The sequence below is a fragment of the Podarcis liolepis genome, assembly GCF_965112155.1.
Source record: "Podarcis liolepis genome assembly, chromosome: 7".
In the NCBI taxonomy this organism is placed as follows: domain Eukaryota; kingdom Metazoa; phylum Chordata; class Lepidosauria; order Squamata; family Lacertidae; genus Podarcis; species Podarcis liolepis.
Genome location: NC_139561.1, coordinates 86,290,509 through 86,310,217, shown reverse-complemented (window position 1 = coordinate 86,310,217; position 19,709 = coordinate 86,290,509). Strand labels below are relative to the sequence as shown.

General features: G+C 48.8%; 2 protein-coding genes across 4 annotated transcripts in view; one reads left to right on the top strand and one right to left on the bottom strand.

Annotated features, from left to right (window-relative positions):
• The window catches only part of SLC1A5 (solute carrier family 1 member 5), a 44,397-nt gene extending 31,790 nt beyond the window's left edge, over positions 1-12,607 (bottom strand). Inside the window, exon 1 of the mRNA XM_083515898.1 lies at positions 11,663-12,607. Within this exon, the coding sequence (XP_083372024.1) occupies positions 11,663-12,195 (533 nt within the window). The 5' untranslated portion in view covers positions 12,196-12,607. The remainder of the gene's footprint in view (positions 1-11,662) is intronic.
• FKRP (fukutin related protein) overlaps positions 1-19,709 on the top strand; it is a 215,480-nt gene that overhangs the window by 54,010 nt on the left and 141,761 nt on the right. The window contains exon 3 of one of the 3 annotated variants that reach the window (XR_014528955.1): positions 1,632-1,661. The exons of the other annotated variants lie outside the window; for them this stretch is intronic. The gene's annotated coding sequence lies outside the window, so the exon portion shown is untranslated. Of the gene's footprint in view, positions 1-1,631; positions 1,662-19,709 lie in introns of those variants that run through there. 3 annotated transcript variants of the gene reach the window in all.

Here is a 19,709-nt window from a genome sequence, read left to right as displayed (position 1 = left end):
TTTGACTAAACTGCGGGGGGCCAATGGAAGACAAAAGTGCCTGGCATGCTCTGGTCCATGGGGTCACGAAGAGTCGGACACGACTAAACGACTAAACAACAAGTCTTCCAAATTATTGCTCCCAATGCCTCCATTAACCTTTCCACATGCCTCCCAGATGTTTTAGGCTACAAACCCCTATTGGCCTTGCTGACTAGGACTGGTGGGAACAGCAGTTCAAAAGTTTGGAGGGCACCAGGTTGGAGAAAGACGATTTAAAGTAGTGCCACCCGCTCTGCCCCCTTTCTGTAGTTTTTATATCCCCTTGAATCTCACCAATTCCACATTCTGGGATCTCAGGCATTCCAGCTCGCCCATCCAGATTTGGACGTCTCAATCACTAGCAAAACAGACACAGTTCCCCTTGCTTTAACCATGGTTAAGCCGTATGCCTGAACCGTGGCTGAAGGCTGGTGATCAACCGACATGGGGAACCACCATTTAAAGCGGTTTGCATTTGACCGTGGTTATGCCTGCATAAAGCCAGCAATGTCTGAGGCAGCTTCTCCGAAGAAACTCCTGGCACATGCTCTCCAAAATCACCTCTTCCGCCCCAGCCCAGAACAAGTACATCTTTGTTAGACTGCGGCCACAAAGGACAAACAGCAGAAAGGTTTGAATTCCAAAACCTTCCAAGCGCCCTCCCGTATAATGACTATCATTTTAGAAAGCTCAGGAACCCAAAGACACCAAGCAAGAGAGCAGCAGTCCTCAGTATAAGACTCATTTAAGAAACGCTGGTTTAGATCACAGAATCATCTTTGGCAATCACCCATAGCCAAGTAAGATTGTCTTCCATAAACACAGTTTTAACAAGGAGTCCGTAAGTGACTGTAGAGGCCAATTCTGGACCCACACGTCCTTCCACAGTGGGGACATTGGTTACCGGGCGGGAGTTGGTCATGGTGTGGATTTGCCAAGCGTGCCTTCCTCTTAGCACGTTTCTCCCTTGCGTTCTGAGTTCGAGTGTCTTCAAAGCCCATGAAACCAACTGGAGCACTCGCTGGCCAGTGTTTCCCAGTTGTCGGTGTTTATACAGTACTACACTGTTTTAGATTTGCCTTGAGACAGTCTTTAAACCTCTTTTGTTGACCACCAGCATTACGCTTTCCATAGAATCATAGTTGGAAGGGGTCCCAAATATCATCTAGTCCAACCCCTTTGCACGAATAAATGTCACAGCCATACTGTAAAACTGGGGTCCATGCAGCCCACAAGATAGCACCCCCCCAATGTCTGTCAAGGCCTCTGTTCCCAGCTACCCCTGTTCATTTTCTTGTAACTGGGAGGTGGTTTTTATCCTAAATGTTTGAGGGTTCCCATCTCCTTTTGCACCAGGAGGGGCAGTGTAAGAGCTTTGCCTTTTTTATTTTTCCGGGAGATTCCTGCAGCCAATCGGAAGCCACGACGGACGTTCAGGTTCCAAAGAACATTTGCAAGCCGGAAGAATCACTTCCGGGTTTGCGACGTTCAACAGCCAAAACACTCGACTGGCAAGGTATTTGACTTCCAAGGTCCGAATGCGTTCTGTGGTGCACATGTAAGCTTCTTAGACTTATATACAGTGGTACCTCGGGTTACATAAGCTTCAGGTTACATACACTTCAGATTACAGACTCCACTAACCCAGAAATAGTGCTTCAGGTTAAGAACTTTCCTTCAGGATGAGAACCGAAATCGTGCTTCGGCAGCGCGGCAGCAGCAGGAGGCCCCATTAGCTAAAGTGGTGCTTCAGGTTAAGAACAGTTTCAGGTTAAGTACGGACCTCCAGAACGAATTAAGTACTTAACCTGAGGTACCACTGTATGTCAGCCTGGGGCTCCCAGGATTTTGGACCCCCGATCTAAAAAATAGGGTGTGTGTTCAACTAAATTTTACTCTGAGTAGACGCATTTAAATTCATGAGCATGACTAAGTTAGGCCCATTCATGTCAATACATAGTAAAACTTGGCTGAATGCCACCTGGGGCTCTTGAGAATTTCCACCCACCCCTAATTCTCAGGAATTTGGAATTTTCCTTTTGCTCTCAGCCCAGAAATAAGTCATCTTTTTAGCCTAAATGAACTGTTCTTTAGCTCTCTTTTTTTTAGGGGGGAAACACACAAAAAACCCAACCTCACGACATCAGCAAGGAAACTCAACACCCGATGCATGTTGCATCAGATTTAGGAAGACAAACCCATCCTTGTCCCACCCCCTTTTCAGAAAGAACAGAGTCAAAGAAACAGACGGTGTACAGAAATAACTGCACGAAAGCATCGTTGCAAACTGTCTCTCCTTCCCTACCGCGACAGTGCCCAAGCTCCATTATAAGCAGCCGAATTGCTGGAAGACCCTGCGCAAAATACCCCTGCACAAAGCTCTCTGAATTAGCTCCTCTCTCCCATCTCTTTTCAAAGCACCTTCCCTCTAATGGCAGATGTTTAAATGTCAGCTCTCATGACTCAGGATTCCATGCGACTCATAAACTACAGGCGCTTCTGACTCTGCGTGTAAAGATCATCGCCACCGCAAGGATCTCGTGGTAGTGAACTGTCTGGAAATAAGCAGAGAGGTTTATTCCCAGGGTTGATGAAGTTCAGCAAGGTGTTCTCTGCCTATCTGTTTTAAAAAGAGCCTGATGGTCGGGAAAACCAATTTTTCTTTGGGGGGAAGAGAGAAATGAGGGGTGATGACACATTGCGAACAACGAGAAGGAAATGGACCACTCTGCCTTTCTTGAATTCTCATGGTATTCTCAAGAACCATTTGCCGTTTGTCTAAAATAACAAAACACCGTAGGCAAAGGACGCTCGATTTATTATTGTGTTTGCAGAAGGCCAGCTGAATCTCACAATTCTAAGAAGTGGAATAGCCTGTCCTCCGATGACCACATGGTCATCTTCTGACTGCTTCTGTGAATAGGCCACTATGGCTGTTATGGGCAAGATAAACATAGAATTGCAGAGTTGGAAGGGACCACAAACGATCATCTAGACTAACCCCCTGCAATGCAGGAATCTTTTGCCCAATGTGGGGCTCAAACCCACAACCCTGAGACTGACAGCCTCGTGCTCTACTGAATGTGGATTAGGGGGTACATAAGCTCAGGGACGCGGGTGGCGCTGTGGTCTAAACCACTGAGCCTAGGGCTTGCTGATCAGAAGACTGGCAGTTCGAATCCCCGCGGCGGGGTGAGCTCCTGTTGCTCGGTCCCTGCTCCTGCCAACCTAGCAGCTCGAAAGCACGTCAAAGTGCAAGTAGATAAATAGGTACCGCTCTGGTGGGAAAGTAAATGGCGTTTCCGTGCGCTGCTCTGGTTCGCCAGAAGCGGCTTAGTCATGCTGGCCACATGACCCGGAAGCTGTGCGCCGGCTCCCTCGGCCAGTAAAGCGAGATGAGCGCCACAACTCCAGAGTCTTGGGCCACAACTGGACCTAATGTTTACCTTTACCTTTAAGCTCAGCAAGAAAAGGACTTGGCCATTGGAGGCTGACACAACCCACCAAAGACAGGGTTTTCAAAAGTCTAGTGGAATTCAAATGCAACAGCTACAACCATGGCTTGAGCACCAGCACCCAGCCTCAGACTTGCCTGCTGCTCCCTTCACCCCCAAATACGCTCCAGTTCAATCCAATTTCCTGGTTCGGGAAGGGAGCTTGCTGCTTGCCTCCCAAATGGAAAACAGAGGCACAATTCGCCAGCTGGAGGCCAGCCGGCTGCTCAGAGCCACTGAAGGTTGCAAGTTCAAGGCTGTTGTGCAAGAGAAGCAGTGGGACATGCCTCTTTAGGGCAGTCCCAGAGCTCAGTGGGAGAGCAGAGAAATTAAATGCAAAAAGGTCCCAAGGTCAGTCTGTGCTATTTCCATGTAAGGATGGAGAGGGGGAAAGCTGCCAGTCAGCATAAGCAAGATGAACCAATGCCCTGGTTCTGACTTGGAGGGCAAAGCACAGCATTGTTCACCAAATTTGGGTGTAACATTACAGTTTTCCGGGAGAACGGCAGCTCCAGTTCTCTGGAATCAGCTCCCGGCTGAAATTAAGCAAGCCCCAAGAATTCTTGCCTTTAGGCAGCAACCGAAAACTTATCTTCTTAAAGGGCCTTCCTTTGAGAGTGACTCAGCAACTTTTGTTGTGTGGTGACTCAGCAACTCTTAAACCGGTGTGTGTACAGCGTTCCATTTTCTGATACAGTCATACCTCGGGTTTCAGACACTTCAGGTTGCGTTTTTTCGGGTTACAGACCACCAAAACCAGGAAGTACCGGAATGGGTTACTTCCAGGTTTCGGCGGTCACGCATGTGCAGAAGCGCTAAATCGTGCTTTGCGCATGCGTAGAAGCGCAACCCGCACGGATCACGTTCGCGACCCGAGCGTCCACTGTCTTTATTGTATGCAAAAAACAACAACCCAAAACCACGACCCTTCCAGAGACATGGGGGGGAAAGAGTTCTATCACAGTCTTCATCAACTTGTTGCTCTGCAGATGTTTTTGGGGTACAGCTCCCATCATTCTCAGCCAGCTGCACCAGAGGGCACTAGGCTGTGTTAGGATCTCCCAAAAGCATTCCCGCTCCCAGGAATGCCTGGAGAAGCCCACCCCTTTCGCTGAGCGGTCTTCTCTGCCCCTGGAAAGATCCTGTTTCTCTGCAGGCAGAAGCCTTTACGTCACCGCTGCCAGCTTGCTCCATCCGTCCACAATGCCTCGATTCAGAGTTGCTCAGCATTACCCCAGGTTCTGGAAGGTCACAGCAGAAAACTGGATTCCCACTGGTAGGTCACAGAGGAAAACTGGATTTCCACCCACAGCAGTAATCAGTCGACACGGCTCCACCCACAAATGGGGAGCCCCGGATTGAGGTCAACCTGAAAGACACCCTCTTTGTTCCCCCGGAGTGGCAGAGGACTAACCCGGATCAAGCTCAATGTCAGCATTAATAAAGCTCTCCCTCCCATCTCTGCCTCGTATAGCAAGGGGTTTAGCTCTCCTGGAGCTCAAGCTTATGAAAAGCACAAGTGACAAGTGTATTATTCTGCTTTATCACCAGCTTAGACCAAAAGTGAACCCAAGGCCAAAGTAACTTTATTTGCAGATATTTAATTCCATGCATCTCTTAACTCCACCGCTTCTGATGCAACGGACTACAGCTGTAGCTTGGAAGTCGAACGGAATCTGTTCCAGAAGTCCATTCGACTTCCAAAATGTTCAGAAACCAAAGTGCGGCTTCTGATTCACGGCAGGAAGCTTCGGCAGCCAATCGGAAGCCCCGCTGGGACGTTTGGCTTCCCAAAATAGTTCGCAAACCGGAACAGCCACTTCCGGGTTTGCGGCGTTTGGAAGCCAAAACGTTTGAGAACTGCGGTGTTTGAAAACCAAGCTGCGACTGCATCGGGGCGCCTCTTCTGGAAGCTGTTAAAGGAGAAGTTTCCAAATTTGATGGCGGCAAATTATTTTGAAAGAGCTGCAGCGTTCGAGCTCAGAAACAGCAGGGACTACGCAGAAATGGCAAAGCTGACGGGGAAATTAAGAGATCAAAATGATGAACATTTCGCAGAAGAATGGAGGCCTTTCTTGGGCTATTAAAAAAAAATACTATAGTCAAACGAAATCGCGGTCAGGTAGGAGATAGAAGCAATGGAAGCAAAATGACAAAACAACTGTAACAGAGAAACTTTGTGTAATAAAGATATAGTGCCGTAGAAAAGGTTTGAGTAAGAAACACAGCTGAAGTGGGAGTGGGAAGTCAATTTACGAAACTATTTGATGTGAAAACGTTAGGGGAAAGTTAATTTAAAAAATATTACTAAAAGAAATGGGGAGCAGAGCTTCCCCCCCCCCATACAGAATTTTGGCAAAATTCTGAACTAAACTGTTTTTCTGGGCTTATCACCAGGGTGATGCAAGCAGCTGTTTCGGAGGGTGGACGCACCAATCGGATTGTGGCCAATATAACAATTGAAACGGCATGACCTCTCTGGTCTTAAGGCAGGGCGAAGTCAATAGCCTATTTGCAAGCAGGCAGGGCAACCGTCTTTATGAGATCCTCTCTCCTTCAACTGGAAATGGTCCAAAGGGAAAAAACCGGGCATGGGTCACATCTTTGACTCAGCAAAGGTGAGCAAAGGTAGAGAGAGGAAGCTACCCCACTTGTGTGAAATGCCAGGTAAATTGATAAAAGCAGGGGAACTGCCCGCCTCAAGGTTTGTGCTTGCTAGAGCATTAGAAAAGGTGCAATTTTTTTAAGCGGGGGGAGAAGCACACACAGTAAAGAATGCAGTTGACCTCCCACCCAGGCATCTTCAACCTGGTGCCCTCCAAGTGTTGCTGGACTCCAATTGATGGGACTTGTAATACCCAGAGGGCACCAAGTTGGCAAAGGCAGAGTTCACATGTATCATATGCAGTGTTAGAAACTCAGATATATAAACCAATGGCCAAACGGCACCTTAAACCGAGGTTACAGTCACCACAACCAAACGTCTGGGCACCCTTCGTTTTTAAAAGGCAGTGGAATTTATTCTTATTCTTAACTCCATTTCTATGCTGCTTTATACTGTAAAAAACAGATCTCGAAAAGACTTACAGCACATTGAAACGTCAAGCCAAACAATTCAGAACAAAAAAAGTCAAGCTTCGAGGGAAATATTTCAGATCCTTCTCTATGCGATGGTTGGCTTTCCCCAGTCCAGCATCCAGAGACCTCCACGTGGTCGCAATGGGACCCGCGCCAGTCGCAAAACACGTCTGCCTAATTTCTAACACTGGTTGTATGTGGGAGCTGTGAAATGCTTCTGTGTTTGAGACCCTAAAGAGGTGCAACCAAGGTTAACTGGTAGCCAAGGTACAATTTTATTAGATTTTCTCTCTTCGGCATTAAGACACTGCTTGCGGAGGCAATAGCTTGATGCTGTAGATCACCCTGCTAACGCTCTCGAGCCTTCCAGATGTTTTGAATTCCAGCTCCCATCTGCCCCTGCCCAAAGGTTGTGGAAAATGAGCTGAAATCCCATTATCCTGGAGGCAATTCAACTAATCCACATTCTCCTGCAACAGTCTAGTTTGTGGTTGTTGTTACATGCACAGAGGGGTTTTTTTGGGAGGAGGTGGAAGAAAGTAGGGGGCAAGGGTTACCAGAATACCAAATTTGGTAATGGGCAGGTGTATAAAAAGGCTTCTATACCCCCCCGGGGGGGATGTTAAAACCCAGCCAGCCCTGAAATTAAAAGATTCCCATCTTGGAGAGGGTAGAAATTATCTCTACGTGGCACCCACAACTCCAAGCTATGCGGAAAAACGGTCTTGCAACAGATCCTGGACTGGGAACATGTGTCTGGGCAGAGGAAGTGGGGGAACTGGTTCTTGTTATTTCTTAGCTTTCCCCAGCTCCTTGGAACTTTGTGTCTCAGGGGCACAGCGCCCGGGCAAAGTGCTTTGTCGTGCCAGGTGCCCAAAGATTGCAACAGTGCGGGGAAAACTGGAAGAGAACAACCCACATGATCACAAAACATTGGGCCATCTATTGTGCATGCAACACATGGGGTGTCAGTTCCAGCTGGTAGGCTGGGCTGGGAGCAGGGGTCTCTACGCAAGTTCTCAAATATTCTGTAGCCAAAAAAAATCCGTTATATAAATACTGTATTATGTTATGGTCTGGGTAACTACAATAACATTTTCTTGTAATTTATACACCTGTTGCTGTTCTGTTCTGTTTTCTACTACGTATTTCTTTTCTTCCTTTCTTCTTTTTTGTGTCTTATCTTACCCTGTCTGCATGTCATTATGTATCTTTCAATAAAGAATATGAGATAAAAAATAAATCTGCTTTATGCATGGACAGGATGTTCCAGCGCTTCCAAGATCCAGGTCAGATAAAGAAAAACAAGGTGGTTCTCGTAATTTTCTATCCGGGGTGGTGACACAAACACACCAATATTGCAGCTCTTCAGGATCTCAGGCAGAAAACATCTTCATCACCTGATGCTCGATTCTATTTTTAACCAGCGATACAAAGACTGAACTTGGGTCCTTTTGTGAAAGACTGTTCTATTCCATTGAGGATCTGTGCTTCCTCGAAACAATTCTAACCTGGCCTGTGTATGACCAGAATGAGGTGATGGAACAGACTGCAGCAATTGCACATTTATGGGGCTTTTTGTTGTTGTTAAATCCCTCTGCAACAGAAAGCCAGCCCAGTTGGCAGAGGCCTTGGACACGCCACAGCTACCTGCCAGGTTTCAATCTGCCAGGTGAGTGTTGATGTCGGCAAGCATCCCAGGAGATGCTCACCCCTCTGCCTGTCGGGTTCCCACAAGAGGAAATCTGTCTAGAGGACCTGGAGATTAGATTACAGTCCCGTATTATCTTTGCACAGCTATCATTAAACCTGCGGAAATGAGCGTTGCATGGTTGCCACAGCAACCAGCAGCACAACTAGCATTGGGCAGCAGGGGGGGGGCAAGGAGGGGAGAGGATTTTCAATAAAAGGCAACCTGCAACGTGGACCAGAATCGCCTCCCCAGGGGAGGCGCATTCAAAGAAAGCACTGCTTCGGCAGGATGAGCCCAAGAGGGAAAGGCTTTTGGGTGATTGCTATTACTCCTGGGAGGCATTTAACCAGTCGATGGATCTTTGGACTAACCCCGCAAGGTACTCAGTACAAAGCTGGCATGCTCTGGGTTATGACATCTTCAGTCCACCAGCTCTCCTGACCTGCAGATGAGCACCAGTGATGGAGACGTAGGACTTTTAAACCAGGCGCATTTTGCATCTGGCTTTCAACTAAAGTGGTACCTCGGGTTACATACGCTTCAGGTTACAGACTCCGCTAACCCAGAAATAGTACCTTGGGTTAAGAACTTTGCTTCAGGATGAGAACAGAAATAGCACGGCAGAAGGAGCCCCATTAGCTAAAGTGGTACCTCAGGTTAAGAACACAGTTTCAGGTTAAGAATGGACCTCCAGAACGAATTAAGTTCTTAACCCGAGGTACCACTGTACTTGCGACCAAGTGAAGATGCCTGAGTGCCAGGAGCAGTCACTATTAAGAAGAAGAGATCAGGAATAGGCCAATATATACGTAGATTATCTTGGGATCAAGTGACTTTTCTCGAAGTTCTCGAAGGTCTTAACCCAACTGAAGGTTGCCCTTTGAATTAGCCAGATGTTTAACTGAGAATCAACCGCAGTCTGGCTTTCCTTGGAAAAATAAGACTTAAGAGCCGCCCAAAAATGGCAGCTAGACATTCCATTTTGGTGACTGTAACCTTAGTCTAAGGCACCTAGCTTATATATCCGAGTTTCTTTCTAACAGGAGCACTGTATGCTAAAAGAATAAGAATGGGGTCCACAAATACAAGGCCTGCATCTGTTGAAGACTACTAATCTAAGACCGCCATCTAGTTTTGCCAAAGTGGCCCATAATCAGAAATGGCAATTCAATACCTTCAAGTTCCTTTTCCAAGTGGGGCTGCCAGCCAATTGTGCATAATGAGATGTTTTCTGCCACCAAATAAAACCGTGTACCAGCCGTCTCTTAAGCTGGTGCTACTCCAGATGTTTTGGACTACAACTCACTGTGCTGGTTGGGGCCTCAAAGGGAGTTGTAGATGAAAACATCTGGAGGGCATGAGGGGAAGAGAAACCTGACGCAAGGTCTCCGCATCCCTCTGCAATAGAAGCAGCTGTTCCTTGCCATGGCCCTCTCTGCCCTGCCAACGTATTTTTCACACTTTTCACACCACCCAGAGAAGGCCGGCAGGCCCACCACAACCACCCTGGATTCAGCAAGAAGATGCAGACGCCACCCTAATCCCGGCACATTCCAGGCCTCCCACGCCTGAACCCGTCCAAAATTTCCATTTTCGTCAGGAAGGATGACATTATTTCAAAAACTGCCAGGAAGGGAGCAGGAAAAACAGCCACGACGGAGCAGGATGACCATCTTAGAACATTCTGTACCCCCATCGGTGGAGGGGGGGGAGAGGAGGGACTCAAAACCCTGTGACCAATGGCCTTTCTGGAAGGGCGTATTTTAGCCCGGATTGAGACATTTCGGCCCTTTTCTCTGGCTCTCTGGAGGGGGCAGGGGAGGCTTTCCCGTTGGTTGGGAGAAATGCGATCCTCTTACACCAGATTATATTCCAGCTCATAAAGGCATGCGTGACACGGAGGGTGGAATAAACAGATCCAAGAAAATGCGAGAAGACAGAGAGGCAATGTTTGTCCTCGCATGACACACCATCCCAGGGTTTTTTAAAAAAAGAAGCATTCCAGGGCCATGTCCCACAAACAAGAGGGAGGAGACGCATGAACACATGCTCCTTCTGTTTCTACTAATGTAATGCATATTTTGGCCAACAGGAATACAGTGGTACCTCGAGTTAAGTACTTAATTCGTTCTGGAGGTCCGTTCTTAACCTGAAACTGTTCTTAACCTGAAGCACCACTTTAGCTAATGGGGCCTCCTGCTGCCGCCGCACCATGATTTCTGTTCTCATCCTGAAGCAAAGTTCTTAACCTGACGCACTATTTCTGGATAAAATAAAAAAATTCCTTCCAGTAGCACCTTAAAGACCAACTAAGTTAGTTCTTGGTATGAGCTTTCGTGTGCATGCATACTTCTTCAGATACACTGAAACAGAAGTTGCCAGATCCTTCTATATAGTGAGAAGGTGGGGGTTAGTGGAGTCTGTAACCTGAAGCGTATGTAACCCGAGGTACCACTGTAGTTGAAATACAGCACCCTTTTTTTTAACCGCCTGCCCTGCAGAGGAAGCATCTATTGCTTTAGGCACGGATGTAAGGGTCACAGAAGCTTCCCCCCCCCCCCCGCACACCTCATATATGAGCCTCAAGGGGGTTGCTCTTCTCTACCCCCAGTCTTAATCTGAGCAAGAATTGGTCATTTTAAGCAATAAAGAGACAGCACCCTGAACACATCCAAATCACAAATTGTATAACTAGCTACCCACTGTAAGGCTTGATGGCTCTTGGTTAAGTGCACGAGCTACTATATGGTCAAGATTTTATGGCTAGTGATTAACATGCAAAGCCCTAAAAAAAGCCTTTGGTATTCACACGCCAGTCAGCCTGCAAAGCAACCACGACTATCCGCTTTCAGAATGCACTACTCATGGGACATGGCTTTCTCAGGAGGATCCGCCTAGGTGGCAGAAACGAACCGCGTCACATTAAGATGCAGTTAACTGCTCCTGCCACGTGTGGCTTTACCCCAGGGTTCAGCCTTGACGGCGTTCCTCCTGGAGGGTGGACGACAGGACCAACACTGGACAAACAGGAGTGGCTATGGGGAAGCGCTATCCCGTTCCTCGCACTGGGTTTTCGTCGCTGCCATCGATGTACAGGTGATATTCCCTTTAAAATTAATTGCTCCTTTCCAGAGTTACATGACTGCTTTGGTTTGCTGAAATGTGCAATTGTACAAAGCATAAAATGCAGTGCAAGCTATACAACAACAAGGTGCACGTCTGGCTGTTAACCAGAAGGTTGACGGATCGAGCCCAGCCAGGGGCAGTTGTGCGCAGGGTTCCTGTTTTGCAGGGGATCCCTTCCAATTCTACGATTCCAAGAGTGCCTCTGAGCATGCGACGCCTGCAGAAACCCGAATTCCCCTTCCCCGCTCACCTGATGAGGTCGAGGAAGGAGTCGACCACTTGCTTGGCCTCGGGCACGGCCGCCTCGTCGCCGAAGAGCTTGGGGGCCGACGCCCCCTCTCCGGGCTTGATGATGAAGGCCAGGGCGACGCCGATGGAGGACGCCAGCAGGGTGGTGAGCAGGAAGAAGAGCATCGCCCAGCCGCCCAAGCGCCCCAAAGCAGCCGGGTCCAGGCTGGCGGCGCCCGCCACCAGGCTGCAGACCACCAGGGGCAAGATGATCATCTTCAGCAAGCGCAGCAGCAGCTCCCCGGGGAAGGAGAAGAGCAGGATGTCCACGCGGCTCAGCCCGCCGCCCGGCAGCTGCCGCACCCCGAGCCCCACCACCACGCCCGCCACCACGCCGGCCACCGTCAGCAGCACCAGCAGGTTGGCTCGCAGGCAGCCCCGCAGGCGGGACGCGCCCAGGCTGCTCTTGCCGCCGCCCTCGGGGACCTCCACTCCGACGTGCGCCGGAGCACCGATGCTGCCGTTGGAGGCGCCGGGGAATTTCTCCGCCGCCATCGCGGAGCAATTAAAAGCACGCACGCACCAAAAATAAGAAAGGAAGGCGGAAATGGAAAGAGATCTAGTAAAAATGCACCAAATAAGGAATTTCTTAAGGAAGAAGCTGCAGCTGCGGCCAAGTTCCCACGCGTAAAGCTCCCAAAATCAGGATGCGATTTGGTGCACAATGGAATAAGCGCCACGCGGAACCAGGTGGGGGGTTCCCTTGGTGGCCAAGCGTGATCCAGTGGATTCCTCGTGCTGCTGCTGCTGCTCCTGCTGCTTCAGTCTCCTCCCCAGGGAAGTTCCTTTAAACCACTGCCGGCTCCGATTTCCACGTGGCCGCCCTGACCCCCCGGCTGAACAGACCCGGCTCCGCTCTCCGCCACGCGGGAAGTGCCGGGGCAGTGCCCATGCGGCTCTTCTCTTTGCTGGGAGGAGGACACGCCCCTTCTAGGCGGGGACGTGGGCGGTGGCTCCTGGAATTCGGCACCGGGTTGGCTGAAGGGGATGTACGTCATGAAGGGCGGGGCGATATAAAGTGTTCCCTACAACTGGCGGCGGGGAGGGGAAGGGGGCGGGGTCTCTTTGACGTCATGTTCTTCAGGAGGGGGAAAATATGGGCGGGGATTGGTGGGGATGGGCGGTCCAATGAGCCTCTGACGGTTTCCCGCCCAACAGGCCTTTTGCGCTTCTTTTTACCTCAGGGTGAAGGGATGTTGCCTCAGCCGGCGGTTAGACCGCGCAAAAAAGGAGGCCCCCCTTCCCGGAGCTCTGAGTTAATTAACTTAGGCTAACTAACTACCTGGCCTACCCACCCCGCATACCAGAAAGTCATTAATGTGAACAACAACATTTCTATAAACATATTGTTCAAAGGGTGAGGGAAGCTCTCTCCTCCAGGGACAGGTTTATCAGTTGCACGTTTAGCATAAGGGCAGCCATGTTGGATCAGGCCAAAAACCTGCCCAGTCCAGCATCCTGAGCCCACAGTGGCCAACCAGATGCGTGTGTGAAACCCGTAAGCAGGACCTGAGTGCAACGCTAACACTTCCTCACTTGTAGTTCCCAGCGACTTGTATTCAGGGGCATAATGCATAGCAGTCATGGCTAGTAACTGTTATATACTGAAGTTCTCACCCTGGGCCAGCAGGGGGATACTATAGATAGTTGTCACTCAGGTCCACATATGCAAATAAGGGATTGAAAGTGACGTTCAGTGATTGGATAGTTACAGGAAGTGGTTACTATTGCATTGTAGTGGAGCTCTATATAAGCAGACTGGCTGCTTACATAGCAGTTCTGTTCTGGCCTATGAATAAACAAGAGCTGTGTCATCTGATATGTTCACCCACAACTTGACAGTAACCATTGCGGATGGGATATAAATGTAATAAATAAAAACAATATCATAGCAAGGATTTTGTATACTGATTTTCCAGTCTCTCCGGTATGCAGAGAGTCCAACAAGCGAGTTGGAAAAGCAGCTCACCGGAAATTATTGAAACTTTGTCTAGTGGCAATACTAGCCCACCCACAGATTTTGTGAACTACAACTCCCATCGTCCCTGACTGCTGGCCAAGCAACCTGCGGAAGTTAGAGGAGAGCCAGACAGTATGGCGTAGGAGAGAGGCCATGCGGATGAAGTGACCCTGGGTGGGATCCCCAGGGCAGAGTGAAGCTGTGGAATAGCCATCAATGCCAGCGGTCAGGGATGATGGGAATTGTAGTCCCAAAGCAGCCAGATACCCTGTGAGAAGTGGGTCCTAAAACCTTTAATCCCGCTCCTTAAAATGCAATCTGAACAAAATGGGTGAAGCAGCAAAGAGTTTATTGACTACAATACGTTCTCCCTTCTCAAAGTTCCCCCATTGAGTTTTCTGGAAGGTCAGCACTGACGCGGGCAGGAGCTGCTGTCCGGCCTCCTCCCACAGGATGGCCCAGAACATCTTGCTTCACCTGGCTCCCAGACAGCAAAGGAAAGAGCAGCCCTATGGCAGCGCCTCTGTTGCAATGCAAGAGCCCGACTTCAATGCTCCAGGCTATGCTTGCTGTTCTCCTCCTACATTGCAACATTTTCATTCAGCCTTTCTTCCTCGGTTTCTGCAGAAACGACGGACGTGAAACTGCACGGGTTCATAGTTTCCCCGTGTTTACCCTTTGCGTCTCTCTCCTTGCCTTTTGGTGAAATTCGGATTGTAAGCTTTCGAAGGCAGAGGCCTGTTTTTCAAGCCAGCCTGGATAAGTTGGGGGTGATAATGCCCACTTCCGGGTCGGAGGAGCACCGGAATAGCTTGTGCGCATGTGGCAAGCATTGTGCGCATGCACAAGCGTTATTTCTGGTGCACATCCGGGTCGGAGGAGGCCTGTGCACATGCACACAAGCTATCTCTGGTGCTCCTCTGACCTGGAAGTGTGCCAGAAATAGCATGTGTACATGTGTATGGGTGCGCGCTCCCCCGCCCTCCAGCCCGCTGCGCAATTGGCGCTGGAGACACCGGTCTGAGGTGCAGTAAGTTTGCTGACCCCTGGACTGGGTCCCCTCGGGGTCCCTTCAAACTCTACAATTCTATGATTCTAAGTGTCATGTCCTTAATCGATCATGGCAATGATCCAGGCAAGGTGAGGCTGCCTCAGGTGGAGTTGGGGTATAATTAAGGGCAGTAGGAACATCCAGTTTGGAGACTACCATGATGGTGCCCACGGGTGCCCTGAGAGGAATTTCCTGGTGAGTTAAGCTTGAAAGAAGCATTCTGTTGTAACCCAGAGAATAGGACGTGCTTAGATGTGATATGTATGTTTGTGTGGTACCCACAAGAGTGTCTCTGGTTTGCGTATCTGCACACAAGCCCAGAAAAGTTGGCTCTTGTTTATGGGGCATGTTGTTGTTGTTGTTTAGTCGTGTCCGACTCTTCATGACCCCATGGACCAGAGCACGCCAGGCACTCCTGTCTTCCACTGCCTCTTGCAGTTTGGTCAAATTCATCCTGGTAGCTTCAAGAACACTGTCCCACCATCTCGTCCTCTGTCGTCCCCTTCTCCTTGTGCCCTCCATCTTTCCTGACATCAGGGTCTTTTCCAGGGAGTCTTCTCTTCTCATGAGGTGGCCAAAGTATTGGAGCCTCAGCTTCAGGATCTGTCCTTCCAGTGAGCACTCAGGGCTGATTTGCTTCAGAATGGAGAGGTTTGATCTTCTTGCAATCCGTGGGACTCTCAAGAGTCTCCTCCAGCACCATAATACAAAAGCATCAATTATTCGGCGATCAGCCTTCTTCTTCCTTCATGGATCACTGCCTTGTCATGGCGAAGGGGCTTGAACAACTCAGAGAAGCTATGAGCTATGCCATGCAAGGCCACCCAAGATGGACAGGTCATAGTGGAGAGCTTTGACTAAACGTGATCCACCTGGAGCAGGAACCGGCAAGCCACTCCAGTATCCCTGCCAAGAAAACTCCATGGACAAAGGCAACAGGCATATGGGGCATGTACCATCCCACAAAGTGCAAAGCCCACTGATATGAAATTTATAGGAGATGCACAAAAGCACATGAAGGCCCCATCGTGCCACTTTAAACAGTTGCAGCTCCCCCCACCCCAAAGAATCCTGGGAAATGTAGTTTGTTAAGGGTGCTGAGAGTTGTAAGGAGACTCCCTCCCCCTCCTCACAGAGTTACAATTCCCAGAGTGGTTTCACTCTGGGAATTGTAGTTCTGTGAGGAGATGTATCAAAAAAAGATGTAGGAGGTGGAACCTAACTGCCTGTGGAGTTCTAGCCAATCAGGAACAAAAATGGGCCAAAACTTTTTGATAGGCTGCCATCTAGCATCATGGTGATGCTAATGAAATTTCTTATTATAAATTCTCATTGGGGGCGGAAACCACACACACTTATGGATTGTTAGAGACTCTTATTGTTGTAGCGGAACAAGATTGAATCATATGGATGAGTTTGTCAATAAGTACTGTGCTAAACATTGTATAATCTATTTTCTACCTGCTACCTTTCTGAAAAGTTATTATTTGCATATATACTTTGCATATACGGTATATAGTAAAACTAAAAAATTATAATTCTAATTCCCTATATACATCTTGTACAGGTTAAATCATATTGAAGCCATGTGCTTCAGCTAGGACTCATTTCCCTTCCATATATTACGCAACCACCTCCTTTATATAGCTGGTAATCTTAGACCCTGACTTCTTGGTTATCTATATCCTTCCGAAGAGGAGTTTACTTGTGAACTCAGCAAGAGGTACTGGAAAATAATCCCCACAAGCACAAGGCTGCAATAACCTCTCTTCTGCCAACCCAGGCTGAACCCTCCAATGACAGCTTTCAGTTCTGCATTCTTCTCAAAAAAATTCCCATTTTGAATTGTTGAGGCCATCGGAAAGGAACACACCTGTGAGTTCTGGAGGAAAACATGAGCAATTGGGGAGACTGAGAAGCAACTGTTTAGAGGAGGGATGAAGAGCTGGCAGAAGAGAGGGACAGCAGCAGCATCGTGAATATTACACATCCTGGGTTACAACACATATGGCCATATCTAAAGTATACAGTACATCTAAACTGAATTAATAAGCATTCATTTCCCTAGGAAATGCTGGGAACCATATTTCAAGGAGGAAGCATTAGTGTCTCTTTTTAGCACCTTCACCATATTATAGTTAAACCTTCACCACATTTCATTAAACTAGCATTCAAATGAAAGAATTTGATCTGGATATGCCACAAGTCAGGGTTAGCCAATGTGGTATCCTCCAGATGTGTTGGGACTACAATCATGGCCGTGCTGCCAAGGGAAGAAGAATGAGAAGCTTTTCTGGTAGTGTTATTCCATCTCCCCTTTCTACTCTGCCCCATTTTCCTGCAGAAGAAAATGTAGTTTGATTCTGGGATTCCTGCTCTCTCGGCAGTACAGATGAACTATGTCTTCAGTCAGCAAGTCTCCTCCCTTTAATCCTGGGGGAAATTATCACAGAACGGTGGGGTGTGCTGGGTGCACTTTCTGAAAACAGCCTCGCAGAACACTGACAGGTCAGCCTTCTGATTTCTTATTAACGAGAAACATCCGTTGCTTGTTAATTAAAAGCTGCAGAGTCCTTGCCAGGTGGATGCATTCCACGCACGTAGCTTTTGCACGGCGACCTTTTCTGTCCTCCAGGCTTGGCCAAATCCAGGGTCACTCACAGAAGACACTGGACCCTGTGAACCTCAGCCTGTAAATGAGAAATTGGAAGGGTGAACTGGCAACCTCATACCTCATTAAGCGACACGTTAAGAGGCTTACAAGTGCCTTCGTTATTCTCTCCAGAAGGAGTTCCCCAGCATGGCAGCTTCTGATCTTGCAAAGAGGTCTCTTGTGCTAAATCCAGGCACCTGGTTGGCCACACTGAGGACAGGATCCTAGAATACTTGGGCCACTGGCCTGATTGAGCAGGGATGGTCTTCTGTTAAGAAAATAAGGTTTTGGTTCCCTCCAGATTGGTGAATTTTTTGGTGGGTGTGTTATGCAACATGTCATTATGCTGTACCAGGCATCCCCAAACTCAGCCCTCCAGATGATTTTGGGACTACAATTCCCATCATCCCTGACCACTGGTCCTGTAAGCTAGGGATCATGGGAGTTGTGCAGAGTGGTGCATGCTCTGGCTATCTCCCGCTTGGACTACTGCGATGCGCTCTACGTGGGGCTACCTTTGAAGGTGACCCGGAAACTACAACTAATCCCGAACGCTGCAGCTAGACTGGTGACTGGGAGCAGCCGCCGAGACCACATAACACTGGTCTTAAAAGACCTACATTGGCTCCCAGTACGTTTCCGAGCACAATTCAAAGTGTTGGTGCTGACCTTTAAAGCCCTAAACGGCCTCGGTCCTGTAGACCTGAAGGAGCGTCTCCACCCCCATCGTTCTACCCGGACACTGAGGTCCAGCGCCGAGGGCCTTCTGGCGGTTCCCTCACTGCGAGAAGCCAAGTTACAGGGAACCAGGCAGAGGGCCTTCTCGGTAGTGGCGCCCGCCCTGTGGAACGCCCTCCCACCAGATGTCAAAAAGAACAACAACTACCAGACTTTTAGAAGACATCTGAAGGCAGCCCTGTTCAGGGAAGCTTTTAATGTTTGATGTATTAGAGTATTTTAATATATTTTTGGGAAGCTGCCCAGAGTGGCTGGGGAAGCCCAGCCAGATGGGCGGGGTACAAATAAAAAATTATTATTATTATTATTGTAGTCCTCAAACATCTGGAGGGCCGAGTTTGGGGGTGCTTGTGCTGGACCGTCCACACATCATTAGCTGTTCTTCAATGCTTCACCAGTGGTACTGCATTATTGCCATCCAGAGGAGCACTCTTGCGCTACAGCACAACAAAAGCAAGAAGAAGAAGAAGAAGAAGAAGAAGAAGAAGAAGAAGAAGAGAAGGAGGAGGAGGAGGAGGAGGAGGAGGAGGAGGAGGAGGAGGAGGAGGAGGAGTTTGGATTTGATATCCCACTTTATCACTACCCGAAGGAGTCTCAAAGCGGCTAACATTCTCCTTTCCCTTCCTCCCCCACAACAAACACTCTGTGAGGTGAGTGGGGCTGAGAGACTTCAAAGAAGTGTGACTGGCCCAAGGTCACCCAGCAGCTGCATGTGGAGGAGCAGGGAAGCGAACCCGGTTCACCAGATTACGAGACTACCACTATACCACACTGGCAAGACCAAGAAAACCCCAGGAATATTTATAGAAGGCTTCCTCAAACTTGGCCCTCCAGATGTTTTTTGGCCTACAACTCCCATGATCCCTAGCTAGCAGGACCAGTGGTCAGGGATGATGGGAATTGTAGCCTCAAAACATCTGGAGGGCCGAGGTTGAGGAAGCCTGATTTATAGTATAAAAAGTTTCAGGAGGAAGTCGCAGGGCACACACTTGTTGGAAACTTTTGCAGGTGCAAAGAAGATTGAAAGTGAGACTGCATATGACATACGGAACACCATCATGAACACGTCATCACGAATGCCCAAGAGAAAGGATGCCTGGATGGAATTTTTTTCACATTTAGCTCAAGGAGACTCCAGGCTTTGGTACTGGCTGGATCTCCTTCCCTCCTGATTCACCTGCTGAGCACCTAAAGGGCTTTGTTGGAAGAACCCTGAAATGTGAAGCATTCATTCAAGCAGAGAGAGGAAGAGAAGGAGGAGGAGGAGGAGGAGGAGGAAGAGGAGGAGGAGAGGTGTCTTTGGGACATCTTCTCCCCAGCCCATGGTCAGCCTTGCCAGATCATTCCCTCGAGGCGTGAATGTCAGGAACTCCAGAAAGGCCTGCGCTTGCCTAATTGCCCACATTCTCACGATAATTACGCCATAACTTCATAATTACCGGCTCTGCCCTAGCTCCAGGGACAAGGAAATTTTCTCCGCAAGAAGAAAATTCATCTCAATTATGCCTTGTTTAAACAGGAGAGGCGTGTTTTTTTTTCGGGGGGGGTGCCCACCACTAGTCACACAACAGTGGCAAAGCTCCTTCCCTGATAGCACGCCTCTCCTT